Raw genomic sequence first — 11762 nt, forward strand, 5'->3', positions numbered from 1 at the left:
TCTGGAGCATTAAATCCTTCAAAGTTTGAAAAATAAATGACAAGACAGATGACCTGAAGATGAAGGTCAGCAAATCAAAATGACTATGACTACCTTTACAGTAGTTATAAAAACAAAAATGCCTAGATATGCATCTGAATTGTCCCTCCCCCACTCTCCTGTTCATCCATGTGTCTACGAAGTCAGGCCAGGATATCTCCCCTTCCATGAGGCCTACGGAGGACCCAAATAACTTCCAGGAAACTTGGCAGTTAGTGTGACCCTGCCCTAATACAAAACAGGTGACACGGAGCTCGGAGCCAAGCCAGGACAGCCCACAGGGTTGCACAAAGCAGCTTCTGCTCTGTGGGTCTTTGGCCCCGTAAGAGAAGACCTGGCTACAACGCAATAATTTCAGAACTGCAAATTATTCTACTCCACTGCTCCTGACCAGCTGAATCATTTGCTTTACTGAATCTGTGCCTGTGCCATATGCTAATGCCAGTAATCGGGATGTAGATGTCTTAGAACCACTGCAGCTGCTCCACTGCTTGGTGAGAGAGTCCAGGGTGTGAGAGGGAGGCAGGAGAGGTGCTGCACCCTTCTGACTCCATCACTGCTAATCGCAGCTCTTGGATCTCCCCCCCCCCCCCCGCCCCCAATTCTTATGCAAACATTTAGAAGAAATAGGCATAAAAAAAGGCACAAAACAGGGCACATAAAGAGCGCAAAGCCTCACAGGAGCGCACAAAGCACAAAATGTCTCTTCTGCTCGTTCAAAAGACTCTTCCCAGCTCCTTGAACGAGGCAGGAGTATGTGAGCAGAGATTCAGAGCTCCCCTCCCACTGAGCTCGCAGCTAAAGCCCTCCCCCAGTTCCCAGGGTCTTCAAATGAAGATTTGCATAGTAGTTCCAGATCATTCCCGAGAGAAGGGACAATGGCTCTCTCAACGCCCTTTTCCCCCCATCCCTCCCTCCCAAAGCTGATAAAGCCCTGCTGAAAAGGGGAACAAAGGATTTACAGATGTCAGAATATTGATTTCTGCCGTTCTAGGACTACAGGGACAAGATGAAGAAAACTTTTGCCCCCAGAAACTCTGTGGAGTTTGAGACACAGACGCTATCTCTGCAGGACGAACTCCGCGTTTGTTAAAACAGTATCTGATGGAGGTAATATTGCTATTGGAGAGGGACGAGCAGGGCCCTGAAAACGCGAAAATGCACGGGGATGAGATGACAGCCTGCAATGGCAGAGAGCGCGTTTGTTGTTGCAGAGCTGATGAACGGAGGCACTTGAGTGAAAGCAGTTTGCCCCCCGGCGGGCCGGGCCGGCATTGCTGCGGGCGCCGGCGGCTCCCGCCCCGCCGGTATCCTGCCCTCTCCGCCACCAGCGCTGCGCCTGGGAAAGTAACGGAGAGGAAGGTGAAAGTCTTCGAGTCTTTGGCAAGTGGCCTTTGATTCCGAATCAGAGAGGAATGGATTTCCACTAAACTCACTGAATTTAGGGGCTGTTACCCGAAAGCCAAAGCTTTCTGCTCCCACAACATTTCTGTGCGCAGTCCATGTAAGCCCGAGCTTGCTTTTGCACTACAAACATTCCTTTTCACTGTAGTGCATCAGCTCTACTGAACTCCACCTCCACCAGCAATCGTTCCAACTGTGCCAGGCACCAAAGTGTCACATGTCAGTGCTGCACGCCCAGCAGCAGAGCGGAGCTGGGCAGCGCAGCGAGCTTACAGGAGCTCGGGCCTGACCTCCCCCTGTCCCACCGCTGCTCTGAAACCGCTTTCTCTCTGGGGCTGCCTACTGCCACTTTACAGACATACATACACACATACATATATACAGCTAACTCTGTAGCATTTCTGCACTCAAAAAGTTATTGGGATGCTGGATCTTTTGTAAAAATGTACCTGGTGAAAATTTATCTAAATGTTGGATTTAGGTCTGGATTTTTAAAGTGATTAGCTATTTTCTAAATCAAGCTTTAGGCTCTCAGATAGGTCACCTGGGGGAAACCCCACCTGAAACCCTTTCTGCAAGGCACAGTAGTGAGTACAAAAGGGTTTTCCATGCCATGGCTCAATAATTCAGAGCTGCAGAGCCAGAGCTGACTGTTCCCTCATTTTCCACACAGCTTTTTAAACACACGTGCTATCAGAACTGAATCATCACAGTGATAATAACCACCACATACTGGAGAGTTAAACACATTTCATACAACTACATCAAAACATTGCTCACAATACTCTTAGAATATCTAGGTTTCTTTCAATACCTGCCTGTCTTCCCTCAGCTAAAGAAATTGTTCTTATGGAATCTTTTGTGTCTCCCAGCAGCCACTGCTAATTTACATTTAAAGATGTGATCAGACCCACTAGGCTCCTGATACACCTCATACAGAGATTAATCACAGCTGCTGGGATGATGAAGACTCAGACAGACCCATTTTAAAGTCAGACTGTAATGAACCTGCTCACACACTCGGGTTCAGGACAGACTTAAACCCCATTTCCAGTTGCTCTCCACAAGCCCCTTAGAGCTACATGGGTGAGCTGCCACTAGTGCCTTCTCCAGAGAGCATTTTCCTGACTGTCAGAGGAGTAAAGGTGTCAGGGAGAACCTGGGAGAAGCAAACCTTGGCTGCTCTCACCTCCTGCTTAACACTTGCATGTTGTGTTTTGAGGCTGCTGCAGCAGCACATCTCACAAACCTGTTTTATTTTAGAATTTTTCCTCATCCTAGACAGATGTTTACTTATTTTGCTGATTCTTTGTTTTCTCTTGTTCATAAACATTAGTGTCTGTTGCTTACTTAAAGTTGTTTTGGGTTTTTCTACAAAGAAGAGTAGTTTTGTTTATATAGCTCTTGCTACAAATTTGCTTTAGGATACAGAACTTAGTCTTAGTTTCATCACCAAAATATTGTACCAAATAATTCTCAGATCTTCTGTTTCCCCCAAAAATCCCCATGCAAATTCCTTTTAAATTAAAAGTGTGATATGTTAGATGTCTCATAAGCCTGAATCCAAAGGATGAAGGTGTGGAAAGGCAAAATCTACCTCCAGTGTGGATTCAGGAGAGCAGGTGTGTGTGCACGTGGCAAGCCCCAGTGCTTTGAGGGCTGTTTTGTACAAAATGCATCATGTCCATGGTGACAGAGCACTGGTGCAGGTACACACAGTACCTGGGAATAGCTTCTTCCAGTATGGAAACAAAGCTGTCTTTATTTATTAAATAAAATCATACAAAAGCAAACTACTGGAAGAGGTAATTGTAATTTGAAAAAATAAGAGAAGAACAAAGAAATCAAAGCACTTTTAACAGTTCACGGTGCCCAGATAAAGTAAATAACTGAGCAATATTTTTATGCCAAGGTGTGTTTCACAACAACCTTCCAAGGCTCTGGCCATCTTACCATTCCTTTATACTGCACAGTTGGACACAAGCCCTGCTCCGAGTGAAAATGGGTACAGAAATCCTGTTCCCCAGCAGCAAACACATCTCCCCACCACCTTACAGCCATGCCACGCTGCATTCCTTGGTCTTGGCAACAGAGAAGTGGCCAATTCCATGGGACCAAGGTGTGCACATGACCGACCAACCTCCTCCTTCCAACAGCAACCTTGTTTGGAGTAAAATTCATGTCATTCCTCTCAGACCAGCCCCCACCATCATCCTTCCCAAAAGCTCAGTTTCTTTACTTTTCTACTCTTACAGTTTCTACATGCACCATGGGAATCCTCTCATTTTGCTGTGGGGTTTTAAGTGCTGAAAAATGCACTGCCCACCTATACCAAAAGTCAAACAGCCAACCACCAGGCCCCAATAAAGAACTAAAAGAGAACATAGATATTTGTATTTCTTTTTTCTGGAAATCTTGTGTTCATTCAAGTGATGTTATTATTTCAGTAGAATCATCCCAGGAATCCATGTAATTAAAAACACATTGATGGTAACAGAACTGCACCATTTGAAGACCCCTTTGCTCCCCTCATGCCTGGGACATCCCCAGCACTCTCCCTGACCCCACAGCCCGAGGACTTTTCACTCTCTGAACTACTCATCACTCTCTACCTGACGGGAGGATGTGGGCAGGTGAGGATCAGCCTCTTCTCCCAGGCAATAGCAACAGGACAGGAGAAAACGGCCTCCAGCTGCACCAGGGGAGGTTAAGGTTGGACGTCAGGAGTAATTTCTCCACACAAAGTGTGATCAGACATTGGAATGGGCTGCTCAGGGAGGTGGTGCAGTCACCGTCCCTGGAGGTGTTTAAGGAAAGACTGGGCATGGCACTGAGTGCCACGGTCTGGCTAACACGGTAACGTTCGGTCACAGGACGGACACGACGCCCTCCGAGGTCACCCCCAAGCTAAGCGAGTCCGAGTCTCTGTCACCGCCCCCAGGGTTATCGCCCCCAACCCTGCCCGGGCCCGCTCCGCCCTCAGCACCAAGATGGCGCCGGCCCGCCCTCAGCCCACACCGCGCTGACGTCACTGCCCCGCCCCTCGCGCGGGGCGGCGCGTGCGCGGCCCCTCTCAAGGTCAGCGCGGCCGCTGCCGCCGTCGGTTCCGCCCGGCGCGGTTCCGGTTCCGGCCCCGGCGTGCGGACAGGAGGACATGGCGGCGCTCGGACGGGTGTCCCGCCTGCTGCTCGGCGCCGCCGCCCCGCGCTCCCTGCCGGCGCGCGGCATGGCGGCGGCCGCGGCACACGAGGAGGGCGGAGGTAACGGGGCTCTGCGGGGCGAGGGTGGAGCCGGGGCCCGCGGCCGGCGCGGCGCTGCCCTTGACCGCCGGCGCCCTTCGCTGCGGGAGCGGGGCACGGCGGGCGCTCGGTGTGAGCCCCGATCCCTGTTACACACCGGGAGGGCACCCGCGCTGGAGCGTGGGACGCGGGGTTCGTTAGCGCCTCGTTAGGGCGCTAATTAACGCGCGTGCCGCCCGTGGCGCCGCGGTCGTTCTGATCGCTGTCCCGCCGCCCCGCGCAGCCCGCATGTGGAAGACCTTGACGTTCGTGGTGGCGCTGCCCGGCGTGGCCGTGTGCATGCTGAACTGCTACCTGAAGGCCCGGCACGAGCACGAGCGGCCCGAGTTCGTGCCCTACGCCCACCTCCGCATCAGGACCAAGGTACTTGTGCCCGCGGGCGCGCAGCCCCCTCCGGCACGGCTGCACGCTTCCCCCGAGGCTGCCACAGCGCCTTTTCCGTTCTCGGCTGCTGCATGAGGGGGCTGTGATACCAGCTCGTGGCTGGTTCTGAGGCAGTTCGTCACAGGTCTGATGAAGTACCCGTGATATTCACAGGCCCTCCCACCCCAAAGTGATCCTCCTAATGTCATGCTGAAAAATGTTTCAGTCCTAGAGCTGCTGTACTTAAACTAAGCAGTTGAGATCCCAGCTACTCGAAACTGGGGTCCTCATAATACAGCACAGTGTTTAAATAAGAGCAAAGAGTGTGCTGTTTAGAGACTCTGGCTCCCAGCTAAGGGAGAGAGTTTTCCAGCTCTTGCTTCCTGCATCCTGGGAGCCAGCTTGCCTAATTCACCAGCCTGACAAACTGTGATCATAGAATAATTTAGGTTAGAAAAGTCTTCTGAGATGGAGTCCAACCTTCGACTCATCTCCACCCTGGCAACCAGATCGTGGCACTAAAGTGCTACATGCAGTCTGTACCTAAACACCTCCAGGGATGGTGACCCCAGCAGCATGGGCAATTTATCCCAATGTTTAGTAACCCTTTTTGTCAAGAAATTCCTCCTGATGTCCAGCCTGAACCTTCCGTGGCACAGCTTGAGGCTGTTTCCTCTTGTCCTGTCACTAATTGCCTGGGAGAGTTGATGTTTGAGTCTGTACTGTTCTTGGTTTCAGGTGCTGGCAGGGATTGTTCAGGAGCTGCCACTGGCTTATTTTCTTTCTTCTTTCAACAGCGTTTCCCCTGGGGTGATGGGAATAAAACTCTGTTTCACAACCCCCACGTTAACGCTCTCCCAACTGGTTATGAAGATTAAAACCAAGATCCTGACAACAGCCAGAACTTTGGCTCTCCCCATCTTGAACCAGAATGTTGAGTGGGAGCCATTTCTGGGGTCACAGTTTCAGAAACTCTGTGTTTCCTCTGCGATGAAGCTGAGTGGTGTTGTGGCCCTCGTGTGTACCTGTGTTGGGGTCCTTTAAATAAACAGTTCTGAACGTGAGTTTGGGATCTGACTGTTTACCTGAATCCTTAGGAACTTTTTAGTTTGGTGTTGGCATGCAGCATTAAGGTTTCCCCCAGGACAGAGGGCAGGAGCAAAGGGGTTTGACTGCCTGAATGGTAACACATGTTCCTGTGTCGGGTAACACAAACAACAGGAGTGCACTTGGCATAGGACATGAAGCAATTTCATATTCTTCATGTCTGCTTTAACTGATGACTCTAAACTCACAGCCAGAACAACAGATCCGTAGATTAAAATTCAATTTATACACGTTCTCCATTATCAGCTTTTGCAATATTTATTAACAGTCATGAAGGAGATTTTCTCTTGGTCCCTTCTGGCACAGGGAGTGGCAGCAAAACTGCCTTCACACTGTTCACCTTCAGCTCTCAAATTTTCAGGTACATCAGCACAGATCTTGCTCACCACTCTGCTTTCCATAAAGCTGCATTTCTGTACAAAGTCTCTCGCGCAGGTTTTGCAGAAGAAAACACAATTTTGGTTCTACTGCTTATGTCTGTGTAGTGTGTACTGTGTCATGCAGAAGCTGCCTGAAGCAGAAGGGATTACTGAGCCAACAGCCTGAGCCTGTACAACTTTCATTTTCAAGTTTTCAGTCATTACAAGTCAACCATTTTCCAGTTTTTATTCTAACTTCTATATTTTTTGCACAATGTGAGCTCTGTCTCAGCTGTCATTAATGTGGTTCTTCCCAGAAGGTAGAACACAGCAGCTGCTTTGGCATCTTGCTGTTGAAAGGAGTGATGGATGGCAAGAGAGAATCTCAAAGTGGCACTGCAGGATGCCCTTCCCCACATTTCCATGTGATTTTTTTTTTTTTGTCTGCTTACCAGTAAAAGATTGTTAAGACAAGTTTTCCTGTGTTGAAAGTACAAGGCACTGATGGGCACAGTTGTTTTAAAGCTGACAAAGTCACATTATGTTTAGCCCTACATGAAGATCACAAAAGTAAACTGGTTTTGTGTGTTATTCCTTAAAACAGAAAAGCTACAGAGTCAACTGTCCCCAAAATGCTATTTATAGATCCTTCCCTTAGACCTGCTGCACTTGGCCAACAGCCTGTTTTTTCAGTGCTGTATTTGAGCCCTGTGCTGACACCATAGGAGCTCTCTGCACCTGAGAGCAGGATTGTGGCTCACCTGGCTCTGGGACCAGCACAGGCACAACAGCCTCAGGCTGCAGAGTTCCTGATCCTCTGCACAAGGCCCACAGGTCTCACTGTCTGGGGGCTGTGGTGCAGACAGGCCAGCTAAAATGCTGGAGAATGGCACCTTTTTAGGTTTTTTTTTAATAGAACCTTTAAATAATTAGCAGTAATTAAAAACAGAGAGCAAAGCTTTCTTTTTCCCTCACTGTAATTCTAGAATTATGAAGTTATCTTTTGTCCCCAGGCCATAATATCTTTTTTACCTGTGTTGTGTAAGGAGAGGGGCAAGCTTTGCCCCCTGCCTGTGTGAGGATCAAACCACAGCAATGTGTAATGCTAAAGGAGAGAGAATTAAAGTTCATGGATGTGTCAGTACCTCAGAAAAGGATGAAGTGGCCTCTGCATTAAAAGTGTTCTCTTCAGCTGCTGAGCAGGCCACTTCAGTCCCTCCTGGGGGCACAATCAGACTCCACTGCACAGTTACCTACTTGAACAAAATATAACCTGGTTATATTTATTTGAGCCAAGCCGTTGCAGGTCCACTAGTGCTCTTAAACCATCTCTGCAGCTGACACAAAACAGTGCTTAGCCCATCAGGATTCAGCATTACATTAAACTAATTTCTTCACCAAAATTCAGCAGCATAGAGATGACAGAAAATACATGAACCCCCTTCATATTCTTTTTAAACACTTTCAAGTGTTATATAAATAAGCAAGAGAAATCAGTCACAAAGAACCCATCCCAGCCCACTCCAGCCAGCATTCCCCACGGCAGAGTACATCCAGCAGGAAGTTAGTTCACATGGATTTGTAAGCCTTTAGATGCTGAACCACCACCACCACCAAGTTTCACTGGCAAGGAGGCAGCAGTTACCACATGATCCAGTCTCTGTTTTTTCTTTGAGCTGTTTGTTTTCACAAGCAGAGAACATTTGTCACTTCCTAGAAAGCAGTTAACAAAGGTCTTCTCCAGGTGGCACCTGGGGCACACCTGGTGATGGTGCTCAGTCCAAAGGCTCCTGTTAGTGACTCCACCCATCAGCCAACATCAAGAGGAGTTCTCAGTTTTTCCTTTACTGGGGCCCATGAACTCCAGGCCCTCAATGGGTATGTCCTTTTCCTTGATTGCTTTCTGAAAAGAAGAAAGCCAAATAATTAAACTCAGCACTTCTCTTTAGTGCCACATGAGGTTATTCTTTGGTACAATACACAGAACCACAGAATCAGGCTGTAAAACACCTCTGAGATCATCCAGTCCAACCTATGAGTCATAGCACCGTGCCAACCAGACCATGGCCATGCCCAGGCTCTCCTTAAACACCGACTACACCTGCCTGGGCAGCCCATTCCAATGTCTGATCATCCTTTCTGTGAAAAAACTCCTCCTCATGTCCAACCTAAACCTCCCTGGGGCAGCTTAAGTCTCTAATCTCTTGTCCAATTCACTTGTTGCCTGAATAGAAATCATTTAAAAACACAACTGACCTAGAAAAAGTAGTCCTAAAGGCTGGTTTGAATAAAGCTTCAATGTTAGAGTTGCTGAAGGATGTTCTGAGAACTCACTGAACTACAGCTGGTGTAACAACCGTGCTGCAGCCTCAACACATCAGCCTTAACAAGTCGTGTACAATAAAAATAGGAAACGCCTATGAAATATTCATGTCGTGACGGACAGACACAGGGCGAGGTAAACCCAGCGCTGCGTGTCGGGGTCTGGCGAGGCCCGCGGCTGCCCGGGCACGGGGCAGGCCGCGCGGGGCAGCGAGCGAAGGGGCCCGGGGCGGACGCACCTGCACGCAGAGCTGGTAGCGCTTGAAGAGCTGCCCGCAGGGGTCGCCGGCGCTGTCGCCCTTGAGGAACTTCTCGGCGAACCAGCGGTTGAAGCACTGGTCGTACTCGCGCTTCAGCTCGGTGCACGCCTCGCCCACGCTGTTCATCGCGGCGGCCGCGCCGGGACGGACGGGCCGGGCCGGGCGCGCCGCCCACTGACGCACATCCGGCGCGGCGCTGGCGTCACGCGCGGCTGCGAGGCGGGGGCGCGATGCGCGCGCTGCTCCTCGGGCGGTGGCTCCGCGCCGGGCGCGTTCCCTCACGGGGCTGCCCGCGCACGGCCGGCCGGCACGGCGGGCACCGCGGGCACAGCGAGCACTGCGGGCACAGCGAGCACCGCGGGCACGGCGGGCAGGGACCGCCCCGGGTAACACTGCAGGGACCGCCGCTCCGCCCGTCACGGGGCGGGCAGCGGGCGCGGGATAAAACACCGGCTGATTTCCCGAGACAGGGACGGCAATCAGCGGGTCCCTGCGCGTGTCTGTTCCAGCCTTAACGATTTTAGGATTCTTTGTAAACTCCGGTTTTGACGTGTAACAAGTTTCTAATTAAAAGAAAGTAGCAATATTAAACTTGTTAGTTTTTGACTTTTTTGTCCCTGTTGATGCCTTTGTACAGCAGAAAGTGTCGGTGGAAGTGCTGGAGCACTTGGAGCACCTGGCCCTGGTGGATTTCCGGGACTCGGAGGGCGTGGAGCGGCTGCAGAAAGCGATCCAGTTTGCTGATCAGCTTCAGCAAGTGAACACCGACGGCGTGGAACCCATGGATTCAGTGCTGGAGGACAGGTGGAGAACCACAGCAGCCTCCTTTTATCTGTTCATGCATCAAACTGTTTGTTTCTGTGACCTTTTTTCCCTGGGAATCACCATGCATGCAGCCCCTTTGCTCAAAACGTCTTCCTGTGGCTCTGTGTGGGAGAAAGTTGTCATTGGCTTGTGTAATATTTATGTGTGAGCAGAGCAAAGGTGACCTTCAGTTCTTTAATGTGCCTCAATTGTCACACTGCTCCCCAAATGCCTGCCAGTGCCATTCTTGGGTGCTTCAAAATGTTCCAGTACTTGTCTCAGTGTTTATTTAAGAGGCCAACACCAGATTTAGAGATAAGCCACCCTTCCTACTTACTTCCTATTCACAGAACAGCTTGAAGACAACCAGTAATCTTTGTCCTTCAGGTGTCTGTATCTCAGAGAAGATGATGTGACAGAAGGCAACTGCACCAAAGAGCTGCTGGAAAATGCCAGAGAGAAAGTAGAGGAGTATTTTGTGGCTCCACCAGGTATTGACTTGCTTACAAAAATCTCTTAATCTCGCCTGAATTCACATGAAGATAATAACCTGCCATAGCTGCATTTACTTTCAGAAATACTAGTCAATAATAGGGAGTACTGAAAGAAATGACTGTAGCCATCTGTGTAAAAAAATGTGCAATGTATTGGTCCAGGAGCAGCACAGAGGCTGACCTGACTCTGCAGTTACTGCACATGTTGAGAAATTCCTTACAGGAGGTCAGGCAGGACGTACTTCCTGACTTTCTCAGGATATCTAGGCAGTCTGTACATGGAGTAAACTGCAGAAACACTTCCATGCCAAAGTGTTCTGCCCACAAGGTAACTTAGAGCTGGTCTCACACAACTTGTTTTATGTTTTCTCTCAGGTAACATCCCTTTACCAAAGCTGGAAGAACGAGAGACTTTTCTGCAGGGCTCTCAGTGACAGCCCAGAGCCCAAATGCCCTTTCAGTATTTTATCTGGGGAAAATGGAAGTTTTGTGCAGTCACACCCTGGCATGTATTTTGGTCAGAAGAAGAGCATTTGCAAGACAGAAGAAAGAAAGTGTAAAAGTTTAGCAGTGCTGCTGAAATATTCAATGTCTCTGAAGCTGGGCAGCAGCATGGCAGATGACCTTGGTGGTTTTATTTGGCAAAGTGAATTTGCTGTCTGGAGGTGAGAGCAAACCCTTGTCCCACTCTTAATTGTGCAATTACCTCATTATTTGTTTAAGCATCCATAATATACTCACCTAGATGCATGAAACAGGTAATTACTGTGACATTTGAATTTTTTCAAGGGTATTGAAATAAAGCCTGTATTTAACACCACTAATCCAATCCTCTGCAAAGCTGTGACACTGTATTATTGCTTTAGTCTCAGACTTGTCAAGATCCAGACCCTGCAAATGCTGAAGTTTTGCAAATATACAAGCTCATCCTGTAAGTAATTTAAGATGTGTATAGAAACCATGACAAGGAAAGACTTCAAATATCTATCAATCAATATGATTAATACCACAATCATAATATCAGGTAATTCCCACTTTGAGACTTCCCCCCTGATCTGTCCATTTTGGCCTCTTGCTTTCACCATCACACAGAATGAGGACAATATTATTTACACAGAAAAACGAAGAGGAATTTGAGAGGGAACTGCATGGCTGCAGGAGCTTTTAACCCAAAATAGCATCAAGTAACTATTTAAAGGCAACAACTAAACCAACAATTTGGACAAGATGATCCCACATTCCCAATGCAGCACAGGCTAAACTTAAAACTGCCAGTTCAGTGCTGCTCCCACACACTCCTGGGAGAGAACA

At 49.0% G+C, this 11762-nt stretch overlaps 3 protein-coding genes across 4 annotated transcripts; 2 read left to right on the forward strand and 1 right to left on the reverse strand.

Moving 5' to 3' along the window:
- Nucleotides 1-4541: 4541 nt before the first annotated feature.
- Nucleotides 4542-6169, forward strand: LOC121344530 (cytochrome c oxidase subunit 6A1, mitochondrial). The gene is made up of 3 exons (XM_041420603.1): nt 4542-4703; nt 4966-5105; nt 5903-6169. The coding sequence occupies exons 1-3, from the start codon at nt 4598-4600 to the stop codon at nt 5981-5983; spliced, it is 327 nt and encodes a 108-aa protein (XP_041276537.1). The 5' UTR covers nt 4542-4597; the 3' UTR covers nt 5984-6169.
- Nucleotides 6170-6803: 634 nt separating this feature from the next.
- On the reverse strand, nt 6804-9328 carry TRIAP1 (TP53 regulated inhibitor of apoptosis 1). The gene is made up of 2 exons (XM_041420605.1): nt 9133-9328; nt 6804-8474 (listed from the first exon to the last, which is right to left on the reverse strand). The coding sequence occupies exons 1-2, from the start codon at nt 9277-9279 to the stop codon at nt 8391-8393; spliced, it is 231 nt and encodes a 76-aa protein (XP_041276539.1). The 5' UTR covers nt 9280-9328; the 3' UTR covers nt 6804-8390.
- A 27-nt stretch (nt 9329-9355) lies between these two features.
- GATC (glutamyl-tRNA amidotransferase subunit C) lies at nt 9356-11280 on the forward strand. 2 transcript variants are annotated; one of them, XM_041420606.1, is made up of 4 exons: nt 9356-9539; nt 9791-9957; nt 10345-10448; nt 10827-11280. In XM_041420606.1, exons 1-4 carry the CDS (start codon nt 9384-9386, stop codon nt 10883-10885), a joined length of 486 nt encoding a protein of 161 aa, XP_041276540.1. In that variant the 5' UTR covers nt 9356-9383; the 3' UTR covers nt 10886-11280. The 2 variants fall into 2 exon arrangements, with proteins under 2 accessions (XP_041276540.1, XP_041276541.1); XM_041420607.1 differs by having other exon boundaries at nt 9794-9957.
- The last annotated feature ends 482 nt before the right edge of the window (nt 11281-11762 follow it).

This window comes from Onychostruthus taczanowskii, unplaced genomic scaffold (assembly GCF_017590055.1).
Source record: "Onychostruthus taczanowskii isolate IOZ18803 unplaced genomic scaffold, ASM1759005v1 scaffold64, whole genome shotgun sequence".
NCBI classification, from domain to species: Eukaryota; Metazoa; Chordata; class Aves; order Passeriformes; family Passeridae; genus Onychostruthus; species Onychostruthus taczanowskii.

Coding starts and splice junctions, on each gene's coding strand:
- LOC121344530 (XM_041420603.1), top strand. CDS start 4,598: ATGGCGGCGCTCGGACGGGTGTCCCGCCTGCTGCTCGGCGCCGCCGCC. Junction 4,704..4,965: donor GGCACACGAGGAGGGCGGAG/GTAACGGGGCTC, acceptor CGCCCCGCGCAG/CCCGCATGTGGAAGACCTTG. Junction 5,106..5,902: donor ACCTCCGCATCAGGACCAAG/GTACTTGTGCCC, acceptor TTCTTTCAACAG/CGTTTCCCCTGGGGTGATGG.
- TRIAP1 (XM_041420605.1), bottom strand. CDS start 9,279: ATGAACAGCGTGGGCGAGGCGTGCACCGAGCTGAAGCGCGAGTACGAC. Junction 8,475..9,132: donor GCTACCAGCTCTGCGTGCAG/GTGCGTCCGCCC, acceptor TCTTCTTTTCAG/AAAGCAATCAAGGAAAAGGA.
- GATC (XM_041420606.1), top strand. CDS start 9,384: ATGCGCGCGCTGCTCCTCGGGCGGTGGCTCCGCGCCGGGCGCGTTCCC. Junction 9,958..10,344: donor GATTCAGTGCTGGAGGACAG/GTGGAGAACCAC, acceptor TTTGTCCTTCAG/GTGTCTGTATCTCAGAGAAG. Junction 10,449..10,826: donor GTATTTTGTGGCTCCACCAG/GTATTGACTTGC, acceptor GTTTTCTCTCAG/GTAACATCCCTTTACCAAAG.